Source organism: Macadamia integrifolia, chromosome 9, assembly GCF_013358625.1.
Source record: "Macadamia integrifolia cultivar HAES 741 chromosome 9, SCU_Mint_v3, whole genome shotgun sequence".
In the NCBI taxonomy this organism is placed as follows: domain Eukaryota; kingdom Viridiplantae; phylum Streptophyta; class Magnoliopsida; order Proteales; family Proteaceae; genus Macadamia; species Macadamia integrifolia.
The window spans coordinates 12,903,258-12,917,000 of record NC_056565.1 but is presented as its reverse complement, the minus strand read 5'-3'; the positions used below and the strand labels follow the sequence as shown (position 1 = coordinate 12,917,000).

The 13,743-nt window shown below is 35.9% G+C and overlaps 2 protein-coding genes and 1 non-coding gene across 4 annotated transcripts in view; 2 read left to right on the top strand and 1 right to left on the bottom strand.

The window, feature by feature from the left end:
* Positions 1 to 5,868, top strand: part of LOC122087892 (bifunctional 3-dehydroquinate dehydratase/shikimate dehydrogenase, chloroplastic-like) — a 50,685-nt gene extending 44,817 nt beyond the window's left edge. Inside the window, exons 4-11 of one of the 2 annotated variants that reach the window (XM_042657015.1) lie at positions 1,102 to 1,320; positions 2,113 to 2,483; positions 2,842 to 2,905; positions 3,031 to 3,139; positions 3,225 to 3,368; positions 4,091 to 4,239; positions 5,334 to 5,496; positions 5,600 to 5,868. In XM_042657015.1, the coding sequence (XP_042512949.1) occupies positions 1,102 to 1,320; positions 2,113 to 2,483; positions 2,842 to 2,905; positions 3,031 to 3,139; positions 3,225 to 3,368; positions 4,091 to 4,239; positions 5,334 to 5,496; positions 5,600 to 5,640 (1,260 nt within the window). In that variant the 3' untranslated portion in view covers positions 5,641 to 5,868. The remainder of the gene's footprint in view (positions 1 to 1,101; positions 1,321 to 2,112; positions 2,484 to 2,841; positions 2,906 to 3,030; positions 3,140 to 3,224; positions 3,369 to 4,090; positions 4,240 to 5,333; positions 5,497 to 5,599) is intronic. The other variant, XM_042657016.1, reaches the window with a different exon arrangement.
* Positions 5,869 to 7,126: 1,258 nt separating this feature from the next.
* On the bottom strand, positions 7,127 to 11,131 carry LOC122087995 (secoisolariciresinol dehydrogenase). The gene is made up of 3 exons (XM_042657139.1): positions 10,813 to 11,131; positions 10,480 to 10,560; positions 7,127 to 8,007 (listed from the first exon to the last, which is right to left on the bottom strand). Exons 1-3 carry the CDS (start codon positions 10,830 to 10,832, stop codon positions 7,206 to 7,208), a joined length of 903 nt encoding a protein of 300 aa, XP_042513073.1. The 5' UTR covers positions 10,833 to 11,131; the 3' UTR covers positions 7,127 to 7,205.
* A 2,500-nt stretch (positions 11,132 to 13,631) lies between these two features.
* On the top strand, positions 13,632 to 13,733 carry LOC122090209. Its single transcript, XR_006143451.1, has one exon. It is a non-coding gene; the product is annotated as a U6 spliceosomal RNA (small nuclear RNA).
* The last annotated feature ends 10 nt before the right edge of the window (positions 13,734 to 13,743 follow it).

Here is a 13,743-nt window from a genome sequence, read left to right as displayed (position 1 = left end):
AAAAACAAATCTTTAATCACTTAAAGATGTGGTCCATCGATCCTTGTTGGCATTTGGAGTATTCCTTGTACCTCTGGGACAATTGCAAACGGGCTGGTTCTGCATCTCGGTTCAGTTCTGATCCATTATTCTTTTTCTGACCCGAAAAAGAATAATCATTTGTACGGGTGACCAAACGAATGTGTACTTTTAATTGAACACGTCCATCTTGCTCAGAATTTCGTCCTCTTCGCAACCATGGAAAGAAATAGGACTTCTTTACGTGTAAAATTGAAGATATAGCACCCGATAGTCCTTAAGGCCTTGAAAATATAAAACCTGCAAAAAGAGAGTAAAACCCAAGGTAGCTCCATTCTAAATATGCAAAATGCATGTTTTACTACGCTAGATTTCACACATAAATGTGCTCATCACATTATCTTCAGTGCTAGAAGCTTATGTGTGTTTACAGTTCTTGCCCCCCCCCCCCGGGAACCCCATCCCGAACCCAAACCCAAACCCAAACCCAAATTCTCCCTGACCTCCACATACACACACACACACACTTGCAAATGCTTGGAATCTTAAAATAGACCGTTGTTGATTTACAGGAGTCTCTTTGATTTATGGTGCTTGAATCTGACTCTAAGAAATTTATATAGGAGATATAAAAAATAAATGACAATTCATATATTATGGAAACAAGGGCTGAATTATCCTTAGAAGAGGAGGACAATTTAGCATATCTTCTTACGTTCCTTTTCTGATTTTTCTTGGCTTTTATATTAAGTATAGTCTTGAACATTTTATCTTTGGAATTGTGTTGCATATATATAACATTTTATTCAAGAGCTATGAGGAACTAACTTCGAAGCAATCTATTGTGCTCTAAACTAAAGTAGCTTGCCATTTTGTATTGTCAGCTTCTACTTGTTCAAATATATGAGCAATAAATATTAAACAATATACTAATAATTTATGTTCATGTGCGTGTAAGCAGTTAAATCTCACAAGAACTATAACTGATGTGCAAATATCTATGGATGGAGTAGTTCTTGTATTGAATATGGTGTGAAATTTCCAAATGTCAAGTTATCATAACTTTGCTTTTCGTAAATGAAGGTTGCGCATGAATTCCTCAGTTCCATCTCCGGAAGAAAGCCTGAAAATTTCAAAGTCATTGTTTCATCTCACAACTATCAAAATACACCATCTGTTGAAGATATTTCGATCCTTGTAGCTAGAATTCAAGCTACTGGAGCTGACATAGTGAAAATTGCTACAACTGCCTTGGATATCACGGACGTGGCACGTGTATTCCAAATTACTTTCCATTCCCAAGTAAGTACTGTATAGAGTGTATTAGTTCTTTATGATCTTAGAAGTTTCCTTCTTCTCTTATATTCCACCAGTTCTTCTAGATTGTATAAAATTTGAGTAGTTCTATTGTACTATCTTATGATGATAGATTGGCATGCAATGTTGCAGAGTTGACGTTGATAATATTTATTACACTATAATTGTGGTGTTGAAGTGCCTGTGTTATCCCTTCTCTGATTCTTTCTTGTTTTCCTGCAATACAATATTTTGTTACTGACAAGAGATAATTGATGTGAAAAATGCATGATTCTGCCAAAACAAATGGATGATCCATAGCTTCAATGCTAAATACCTTGGTAACATTCAATACATTCAATTGAACCTCAGCCAAAAAAAAAAAAAATTAAATCCATGTTTGATGGAACATTGATATCCTTATGTGATATAAAAATAAAAATAAGTGAAGGCCATAAGATGTAGTTGGTCTCTAGAGCTTTGGTTGGAAAAGTAAATGGGATTTTTTTCCCACTCCTTTTGTATTTCTGTCAATATTTTTATTTATGACCTATTTTTCTTTCATGGACATACTTGAAAAAGTGGTAGCTATATGTTGGGAACATAGTTTAACTCCTTTACTCGACACTTGTTAAACTGAATTATGTGGACTGAATTGAGGAACTAAATGAAAATGAGCCAAAGATGTTAATTACGAAGGAGGAAAAAAGCAACAGGACTTATGATTTTTTCGATCCTGAGAATTCATTGTCTATTCAGATGTTCTATGTTATTATTATGTCTTTTATCATTTTGCAGATGACGCATGAAATGAAATTTCAGGTTCCAATAATTGGGCTGGTTATGAGTGAGAGAGGTTTGATATCACGATTGCTTTGCCCAAAATTCGGTGGATATCTCACTTTTGGTACAATTGAGGCAGGAATTGTTTCAGCTCCTGGGCAACCAACACTCAAAGATCTGTTGGGTATATACAATTTCAGACAGTTGGGACCCGATACAAAAGTATTTGGAATTATTGGCAATCCTGTGGGGCACAGCAAATCACCTATTCTTTACAATAAAGCATTTAAAGCAGTTGGTTTTAATGGAATTTACGTGCCATTATTGATCGATGACATTGGAAAATTTTTCGATGTCTACTCATCCGCTGATTTTGCAGGATTCAGGTTTAATCCCCTTGCCCTCCTTAGAACAACTTAAATGTAGTTTACATGAATAATTGAAGTGCCACATGTGCTCTTGTTAAATAAGAATCATTATTTGTAGTCGCAGTAGTCTTTGTCATGATAATGATAGATCTGAAGAGTTCACAATTTTTTATTTAGCATCAGTTGTTCTATTCATTGTCTTGTATGGTTTTACTGGTTTCTGTGTATTCAATGTTCATCTTTTATATAATGGTTATGCTTCGTAGGTTTAGTTTTAGTTTCCAATGGTTATGAAATTTTCAAAAGAAATGATGTTTATCTAAATTGAGTAGTATTACTCTCTTGACAATTCTCTGTTATTTAATTTGAAATGCAGCTGTACTATTCCTCACAAGGAGGATGCACTTAAGCGATGTGATGAGGTTGATCCTGTTGCCAAGGTAATTTGAATGGACTATCCATCATTTGGCCATCTAAACCTTTGAATTCTTTTTAACTTGAAGGGGAGTTGACATTCTTTCAAATGTCAGTTGTTATTATTTGTTCTGTTGACAAATCCTTACAGGCTATTGGAGCTGTTAATTGCATTATTAGGAGACCTAGTGATGGAAAGCTAATTGGTTACAATACAGACTATATTGGTGCAATTACAGCCATCGAGGATGGATTAAGAGGTTTTTTACATTTTACAACTAATGGAGGATTATATATAGACCTTATTGCTTAAAGGTGCCTTGAAATCTATTTTTTCCTTTACAGGTTCACATACTACAAACAACTCAAGTGGTTCACCCTTAGCTGGTAAATTGTTTGTAGTCGTTGGAGCTGGTGGTGCTGGTAAGGCACTTGCTTATGGTGCAAAGGAGAAGGGAGCAAGAGTTGTAATTGCCAATCGCACTTTAGGTACGATAGATTCAGAATGCTTCTCCTCTGTTGTCTTTCTCACTGAGAAATGTTACATCATTTCCGTTGTCTTTGTGTTTGATGATACCAAGTGAGAATTCATGAAAAAAATGTCCTGCCTTTCCCAGCTTCACACCTTTACTTCAATCTTTTGCTCAAAGATCTATTGTTGCAAATCCATAATCAAGACTCATTAAGCTTTTACGTAAAAAGAGAGGGGGGGGGGGACCCTTGTTAGGTCATCATTTATGAAGATATCTCTTAGGTTCTGTATAAATAAAAAATTATATGGTGGTAGAAACAATATTAACCGAAAAGGGAGTAGGTCTTTACAGTGTTATAGGCATGTGACTTTACTTGCATCCAAGAGCACCACTTAAAATCAAACGTATGCCTGTTTTCTTTATTTTTGGGTAAAAGTACATTCCTATTATAGCAAACAATTTTACACTAAATATTTAGGAGTACAAAGTACAAGAACTTGCGAGAAAATGTAACAAAATAAATGGTTTACATTTTTCTATTATTTTTTTGTTGTTTTGAATATGTATTTTTTAATGTTTTATTGAAAGATTACATTTTTCACCGCATGAAGCCCATGAATTCAATCATTTGCTGGTTTCTTTCTACCATGATAGTAAACAGGGCTATATTTCTCAATTGAACTTGACTTGTATTTGTCGTGTTGAGTGAGTGATCAATTTTTCTTTCGTGATTACAAGATCGAGCTAAGGAAATAGCCGAGCTGATTGGAGGACAAGCTATATCTATAGCCGAATTAGAAAATTTTCATCCAGAGAATGGGATGATTCTTGCAAATACAACATCTATCGGAATGCAGCCAAAAGTAGATTTGACACCCATACCTAAGGTTTGTTTCTGTACAACTCTTTTCATATTCCACATACTTCATTACTTATTGGCTGTGTTAGTGATATGTATATTCCCTAGTCATTTTTCTTCTGTATATTGGACGTATGAGAAATTTTGTATTTAATTAAAAGAATACTGGGCTACTTAATGCTAGCAAATAAAAGGGGATGGCAGTTGGGTGAATCAAACAAGAATGTCTTGGGCCATATGCCAGCTTGAATGCATCCCACCCACCCATTTATCAAATGGCAGGAAGTAGGCATGCCAGAGCCTAGCTCGTTTTTATATTTGGGGATGAAAATTTTATTTTGTTTCAGTAGATAAAAATAGGAAAATTTTACATCACGCAGACAAATTTTTAGCCACGTGGATGAGTGATGTGGCGGGGTGACCATTGGATAGACCTGGTACCCACTTGATTTGCCACTTGTCAAGTTTGTTGGCCTATCTCAACCATATGACCCACTAGTTATGGGTTGTTTCCGATGAATTCCGAACAGTTCGTATTGAGTCAATATTATGTTTACTTTCTAGACTTTTTAAACTTATTTCAAACTTTTATAATAACACATGGCTTATTTGATTGGTCTAAAACTTTGACTGTGAGTAGATGATGGTGTGGGCAAGTCACCAATTTTGTGGCCCAACCAAACTGCCAAGTGGCAGGTATGAATATATGGTACAGAGATTTGGGCAAAAAGTTATTTTTTTAATAACTGTGACACTTATCAGTGGAATACTTCTTAAAATCTTAGATTTGTGAAATAATAAAGGCTAAATTAGGACACAGCAAAAGAGTGGATAAAGACTATAATAGGTTGAAATTCTTGAATTCAGTTCTGTTCTTTTGTTCTTAAGTAGTCTGCCCCAGTCAGAACAAGGAATGGTAGAAAAGCCTGATCTGAATATTAATTGGTTAGGATCACCCAATCTGTTGTATGACACATAAAGGTAAAGAAAAATAACTTGTGCAGAACATGGTGAGCAAGTTCCTTGCTTTCTATAACCATTAACTTTTCATGCTTCTCTGTTGATGGTCTGTTGATGGGGGGAAAATGGCTATAGAAATGAATGGGCAATATGTTTATGCAGCGAGCTCTGAGCTCCTATTCCCTGGTTTTTGATGCTGTTTACACACCAAAAATGACACGACTCCTGAGAGAAGCAGAAGAGTCTGGTGCCATCATTGTTTCTGGGCTTGAGATGTTCATTGGGCAGGCATATGAACAATATGAAAGATTTACAAATTTGCCTGGTAAGCTGGACCAACAATCTTCCCTTAGAAAACTAATCTTGAGTTTCCTTTTGTATCTAGTCCTTGTTATTTACTTGATTCTCTTATCATTCTCCAAGTGCAGCACCTAAGGAACTGTTCAGGGAAATCATGGCGAAATACTGAGTGTCTTGTATACCTTGTTTGATAGTCTCCTTGCAGCTGAAACCCTTCGATTTTAGTTACTGTTTTTTTCCTCTGTTGTATCATCTAATCAACTCCTTCCCCCCCCCCCCCCCCCCCCCCATCCCAAAACTTCCCCACCCCATCCTGTCTCTTTCTAGTTTTCTTAAGTGTATGATGATTCATAACCCAGGAAAAAAAAATATAATAATTGGTGTGGTGATTCTTCTTTTTTTGGTATTTTCCCTAAATATGTTGAATTCTTCCCCTTTTCTTTTCAATTTTCAAGCTGTTCCACATCTTTCATTTTTTTTTTAATCTATGGGGAAGAAGCTTTTTTTTCCCCCTAAGTGGAAGAACAACCTCTACTTGGTTCTTTTTCCTGTATTTTGCTATTTGTATAGAAAATACATTCAATTTAACCATAAACCATTCAAACTAGCATATTTAAGGGTGCCAAATGTCAATCGGTTCAGTTTGGTTCAATATGTAAAAATTGACATTGAACTGAACCGAATAGATTTTGCAAAAAGAACAAACTTGAACAGATTCGATTTGGTTCTTATATAGATTTTGAAATTTGATTCAATCTATCATTTTTTATTTGGATTATATACTGTTTTCTGTCAAGTTTATTTCTATTCATTTAATTCGGTTTGGATCAAACTTCAAACCGATGGTTTTGAATTTAAATTCAAAACCGAACCAAATTAATAAATTTCATTTTTTCAAAATAAAATTGAAAGCTTTTTTTTTTTCCCCACTACTATCTATCCTAGGGAGCACCCTACTGGGTGCTAGTAAGGTCTTCCCCTGGATTTTTCAAGCCGAAATTGCCACCACTGAGGTTTTATTTATTTATTTATTTATTTTATTATTATTATTTTTTTTTAAATCTATCCTAGTGAGCATGCCTACTGGGTGCTACCGTGCTAGTAAGGTCTTCCCCTGGATTCTTCAAGCCAAAATTGTTGCCATTATGTTAAGTTAAAGTGTTCGTTGCTTTTTTTTTTTTTTTTTTTTTTTTTTTTTTAATACTAAATTGACGCTTTTATCCCAATCCTCCTCTAATTGTGTATGCATCATCATTCATGGTTCTCTAATCTCCTTTGATTTTTTTCAATATTTTGTTTTGCCACATAATCAATTTCTTCAAAGTTGAAACTTGGCATATGAGAGAAAAATCGTGGAATCTACTCTATAAAATATTGCATCAGGATCCTTTCCAACATGTGCATCGAACGGCTGGGTGAAACTTGAAGTGTGAGAATTGAATATTGAAAAAACCATTGTCATAGCAAGCATGCTTTTATACTCTTTAAGCTTAGCAAGGATCCATCCTTGCAATGGGATGCAGATCCTGCGTAGATCCAAGGGCTGGGGCACCTTGGGGCTTGGGGCTTGGGCTACACCATGAGGCACAAATCCTAACCCGCTCAATTTTGAAATTTAAAACCTGGTTCTAAAAACCCTTTCTAACCCAAAATCATAAGAACATGAATCTTGAAAATCTATTGATACCAACTCCACGGTGGTTACAAAGTTGGAATTTTACCCCCTTTCTCTTTCTATGTTACAGTGGATGGTACCGGAAATCCCAAGGTCTTGGAAGAGGTGAACCCTCCATCCACAACCAGATTATGGCCGCTCACATACTTAGCATCATCAGAAGCCAAATAGATCGCCGCATTAGCTACATCTTCAACATCACAATTAACCCCAGCCAAATCTCCCGAACCATGAACGATCTGAACAATTCTCCCTTCATCAACGCCTGGATAGATCTTCACCATCTCATCCATCACAAACGGTGTTGGAATCGCAAAAGGAGAGATGCAATTCACTCGAATCCCATACCTACACAGCTCCGCCGCAGCCGATTTAATGATTCCCACCACAGCAAACTTGGAGATACTATAAGCATGTGGAGCTAACCCTCCCATGACCGCCGTGATACTAGCAGTACAGAGGATACTGCCGGAACGGCGAGGTATCATGACACGAGCTGCGTGCTTGATTCCGGTGATGATACCTCTGACATTGATGTTCATTACTCTATCAAATTCTGAAAGATCGAGATCGATGATGCTGGGAGGAGTGTGACCTGAGATTCCGGCATTGTTGTACATGATATCGAGATGGCCGTGCTCGGAGACGGCGAAGTCTACGGCGGCGGAGACATCGGATTCTTTGGTTACGTCGCAAGGGATGAAGGTAGCGTTAGGTGCGAGCTTTGCCGCTGTGTCTTGGCCGAGTTGATGTTGGATGTCGGCGATCACCACTTTAGCTCCATTGTTAACGAATTTCGTTGCAGTTGCTTTGCCGATGCCACTGGCTGCTCCGGTAATCAGAGCCACTTTGCCTTCCAACCTGTTTTGTTAATTAACCACATAATATGAGATTCAGATCCTCTCCAGTTTCACTGAGGCCCAGTGGGCATCCAACGGTTAGGAGGACTTAAGACACATGCCAATGTGTGATGACTAGATGCCCAAATCCTTCCACCCGTAAGATGCATGATGGGAATATTATCACGACCAACATTATGGCCTTTTGTTATGGCTAATTTGGTATTTATCTGGGATTTGGCTTCTCTCCAATTCCCTACCTCCTTGCAACATGTGTCACATTCTAATCATATGGCGGAGATACAAACCCCTATTTCAAAACCCTTTTTCTCTCAACAACACTTTTGATCAATTTGTTGTTTTTTGGATTTGACTTGCTAACCTGGATGAATCCGAAAAAAAAGATGGAACAGAGGGAGGAGGAAAAAAGTGTTTAGAACGAAGATGAAGGAAACATCGGTTTATTTTGAGAAAACCTAACAGAAGAGGAAGGGAGATATACTATAGGAGCAACAACAATTGCTTCCTTCATCTTCAGGTCAAACCCTTTTTTTCTCCTCCCTCTGTCCGTTCTTCTTCGGATTCATTCAGGTTAACGGGTCAGATCCGAAAACAAGAAGTTGGCCAAAGTGTTGTTTAGGAAAGAAAAAAGTTTTGAAAAATATTGTCTCAATGATAGGATTAGAATATAACATGTGTCGCAAGGAGGCAAGGACTTGACAGAAAATGGGTGGATAAAGAATTGGAGACAAGTTACAAATCCCATTATTTGGGTATAGAGGAAAACTATTCAAATACATATTGGGTTGAACCCACCGTTTCAAATTTTGCAATTGAATCTGTTGGATTTACGTGTCCTATTTTAGATGTTTTGGAGTGGTCCAATTCTAGGGTTTTTAGATTTGAGAGACCGAATTAAGCAAGATTGAAACCGAGAGGCCGATTCAACTACAATTACAATTCTGAGTTTAAAATCATTGGGTGGACCACAAATTAAGTCTTGCCATGAAATTTGACAAGTGATGAATTTTGCACCAATGGGTATCGCGGGTTTTGAATCATCAACAAGCATTAAACTTGATGCAAATACCTCTTTAAATAATTTAAAAACTTTTCTACCAAAAAAAAAAATAATAATAATTTAAAAACTTCTATTTAATGGAAGGTAGACAGCCCCAAAATAAATTTGAAAGTCTAAATGAAATTTGACAAGTGAATTTTGCATCAATTTGTAACTTTAATTTTATGATTTTCATGACATTTTTTCCAAGCTGAGATTTGACAATAATATTTCTATAGAGTTGTCATCTAGACATTTAAACATAATACAAGAGTTCGTTGACTGAAAATAAATGATACAAAATTTATTAAACAATACATCATATGATTAAATTAGGTCACCAATGTTTATGGGCAAAACTTAATACAAGAGTTTGTTGACTGAAAATAAATGATAAAAAATTTATTAAACAATAGACCATATGGTTGAGTTAGATCACGAAAGTTCATGAACAGCACGTCTACAACAGAATATATGGACGGACTATGAGAATGTCTACTGGTTGAAAAGTCCATGATCCATCTGGCATGTTTAGGGTTGCCATGGCGGATTCATTAACCCATCGGGTGGCCATGTTCAAGCACAACCCATTTTTGTTGCAGGATGGGTAGTTTCCTGCTTCTCCTAAATTTTCACAGATCAGCTTCTTTTGATAACTCTGATCAGTCAGAATCAGCAAGAAATGAAACAATATTGGTGATTCCATTCCGAATCTTAGTCCTATTAGATAATAAGTCGAGTCTTGAAGCTGAAGGTGGCCACTTTGTGCAAAAAAAAGGTCAAAGGTTAGGACTGATTCCCCATTCCTCTTTTTAAACCATGCCCTTGAAGCTCTCCCAAATAAGTCCTAACTGGGGAGGGCTAAAAATTGCCAGTCCTATGGGTTCATAAGTCGAGTCTTGATGGCGACCACTTTGCGTAAAAGTGCCAAAGCTTAGGACTGACTCCAAACTCACCACTCCAAATACCCAGCATAGGCAGAGGACCAGCACTAGATAGTGACCCTTCAGATCCTGGGTCATGGGTTAGCATAGGCAGAGGACCAGCACTAGATAGTGACCCTTCAGATCCTGGGTCATGACCCATGACCCATATTCAAGCAAATCAAAATACCCGATGGATTAGAGTGGGTTTGCCCCTAATGGGTCCAGTGAAATAGTAGTATTAATTAGTAAGGCCCACAGAAACAAAGTAGATTGGTAACTGATGATAAACCACAAATCTGAAATATCAGAAAAGAACAACCACGTTGAAACAAAATAGCCAGCTAGCGGGTGCAACAAGGAAGAACAAGAAGCAGAAAAAGCTACCATTCTTACCTTTTCAAATAATACTGAAATTGAAACTTTGAAGACTAGGGGACTCATCTATCTATCTAAATATCAACTCCTCTAAATTAAATTAAAGAGATCAAAAGATGAAGAGGGCATGCACCTTCTTGTTGTCTCAGATGAGAAACTCTTGTTGCAGTAGTAGTTCTTCAAAGCTAGATCTTTTAAAATGGAGAAGTAATTCCTGCTCACAAGAACACTTATAAATAAGTCTTTAAAGCTAGCTTCTCTAGATGTTAACAACTTAACTCTCTCTCTCTCTCTCTCTCTCTCTCTCTCTCTCTCTCTCTCTCTCCAGATGAAACCCAGAAGATTAAAGTTGGAGATAGAACAAGAGATCCATTAAAACACCACTTGAAGTTACATACTAATTATATCAACTTAAAAAAGGAGAAGGAGAAGGAGAAGGAGAAGGAGAAGGGGAAGAGGAACCCACCTGGGTTGGATCTTGAACATGATTTCTCTCCTTGGAAAAAAAAACTTCTAATAGCTCAGAGAGAGAGAGAGAGAAAGCTTTGAGGTTTGTGTTTGAGGGTTGAGTTACAAAGGAAACACAAAGTGAAGTGAAGAAACAGAGCAGTGAATCCAGTATAAGGGAAGATGTGGTGTGGTGCTTTTAAAAGTTCAGACACTGAGAGACAATAGTTACAGAATTCCCATTTCCCAAGCAATTCGTCGGCTGTTGTAATAGGAAGAAATGATGGAAGATGCCTCCCTCTTCCTTCCATTGACCCAAATGCCCTCTCTCTCTCTCTCTCTCTCTCTCTCTCTCTCTCTCTCTCTCTCTAACCTGGTAACGTTAAGGGCAAGTCATTAATTAGCTTAGATTGTTTCTTTATCCTCTGTCTTATCTCTTCTACTATATATGGTTCAGTTTAGACTTAATTACTGAGACCGAGATACCCTTCTCAAGAAGAAAAATGGTTTTCTTTTCTCTTCTTCTTTCGGTGATGTTCCCTACCTTTTTCCTTCAAGAGTTGATACTAGTTAAAGTAGTAGTCATCATTTGTGAAAGCAGTATCATTTGTGAAAGCAGTAAAGTCAATGAAATCAAAAGATAATAACTAATATCAATATGCTTTGTTACCCAATGCTTAGTAAGTCCTATCTTTGATTTTCATAAATTAATTTTGGGCAGAGAATGCTATCATGTCGTAATATATGTCAGCTCGTGTAGACAATGGGAGGATAAGCATGAGCATTTTCAGTGCGGAGTAATCTGGTCTTTCCATACCTATGGGAAATTGACACCCTATTACCAAAGAAGGATCCACAACGTCTATTCGAACAATTCTCCAACACACCATAGTTATCAAGCATTCACCTAGGTGTCATGTACTATTGCCTGAAAAAACGCCTGAAAGAACACAGGAAAATGAGAAAACATATTTCTGGAAACAAAATCAAGCAGACCCTAATTTTAGTGTTGTCTAGACGCTTTGTTGGTGTCACCTTGATGTCTAGCCCTCTTTAATGTCTTGGTTTCCCTTAGATGCCGTAACAACTATGCAATATATGATTAAATTGCATTTTAATTTGTTATTTTTTTATCAGTTTCTAATAAATAAAAAACAAGTTGGGCATCCTTAATACTCGGAAGAGGGATTTCTAAATTCTTAGATGAATGCCAATGGAATATCCAGATTAATTTAACTTGATCAATCGATTCTCTCATTCTTATTTATCGTGGAGGCCTTAGGGCTCTCCTTTTTTGAGGTAGGGATTTAAAAGTAAAACCCAAGTTGAAGTTTAATATATGTGATTCTACTAATATTCTTTAGGATGGTTCCTTTTTATCCTCTTTGTCTCATCTCTTTCCATTCTAAAATGATCATTTTCATTTGGATAGATAAAATAAGAAAATCATAGTCTTCTAAAATAAATCAACTTGACAAATAAAAAGGTGCTATTACCCAATGGTGTTCTAATTCTCCATTGGTGAACTTTCATTCTCTTATATGTTAATGATGATATGTGTATTTGAAAATGAATAACTTGGTTGACCATTGTGGTCCATTCACAAAGTTCAACTTAAAAGTTTTATCAATATCAAATACCATTAGATTTTTTTTATCCAAAATGCTCAAGTGGCAATGTTGTGACGAGACTAGCTGTGAATACTAATAAAATTGTGGCACATAGGATATGCAAATCAGGGAGGTTACCCTAATTGTCAGGATTTTGTGTTAGTTGTAGAATTCATTTGGTTGCAATGGAAATTAGAGGAAATGAAGATGAAATTTTCAAACCAAATAAGAAAATTTTTGTAATCATTACTCCACATGATTAGTAATACGTCAATAACTTCAAATCATGTCATATCTGATTATTAAATTCACTTTAATTTACATCTAAATCTCATATATTTGAAAAGTAAAATAAAAATGATATTTAAAAGTATTATTTAGTTTTGAAAATTTTTTACTTCCCTTCCATTTCCCTTACAACGAAATTAAGCCATAGGATATATTTTAACTATTGCTAATATGCTCTTCTTCTTTTGTTTTTCCTCTTTTGTTGTAATATACTCTTCAAGCTTGAGGGTGTAAGAGGGGATGGGAAAACTTGCTTATTGGATGACATGTAAGAGAGGTTCCTTATGGGCTCAACATTTTTCAATAGAAATTATTTATCTTAGCTTCTTTGTTGTAAATTTTAAAAAAATATATATTTTATTACTAAAATGCAAAATATTGAGAATGATTTTCATTTTAAAGTATTTTCTTACTTTTCCTAACAAACATGTTGAAAGAATATCAACTCCAAATAAATGGAAGGAAGATCTATGAGAAAAAGTTGGATGTGGTTTTTAAATACTAATACGTTAGACATCTTTTATTTTTCCCCCCTTTTTTAATAGATATGTTAGACACCTATGGAGGATACAAATTCAATTTCAATTACATTTTTTTATTCTCTTAATCATGCTTAAGCATTTTTCCTTTTCATATATAATTCAAGAAAAAAAAAATGAGAAGGAAAAGATTTTTTGAGCAAGAGCCATAGGTATGTCGCTCTCTATCCATGTCTGTATCTTTCCCCTCTTTGTCCCATGTATAAAAACCACCATGCCCTTCTCTTGTGTATCCTGCCCTGCTTGCTCAAAGAACCTTCTTTCAAAATAGAAATAGATAAATAGGGAGAAAAAAAAATTAAATTGACTTTTATAAACAGAAACCAATCTCTTTGGGAAGTTTTTCCCAAAACAAATAGATGCATAGAAACATTTGCGAATTAACTACAATAGAAGTCAATGATTATTTTAGAGGCATATGGTAAAATTGGAACGATACAAAATGATTAGCATGGTTCTACAGCAAGGAAGACATACATAAATTGGAAACCTTTTTTTTTTTTTGTGGGTGGG

What these genes read in the sequence shown, in the direction of transcription:
- LOC122087995 (XM_042657139.1), bottom strand. Translation starts at nt 10,832, where the DNA reads ATGTTCAAGATCCAACCCAG. An exon ending in ATGTTCAAGATCCAACCCAG is followed by an intron (nt 10,561 to 10,812) that starts GTGGGTTCCTCT and finishes TCTTGTGAGCAG; the next exon opens with GAATTACTTCTCCATTTTAA. An exon ending in TCATCTGAGACAACAAGAAG is followed by an intron (nt 8,008 to 10,479) that starts GTGCATGCCCTC and finishes TTAACAAAACAG; the next exon opens with GTTGGAAGGCAAAGTGGCTC.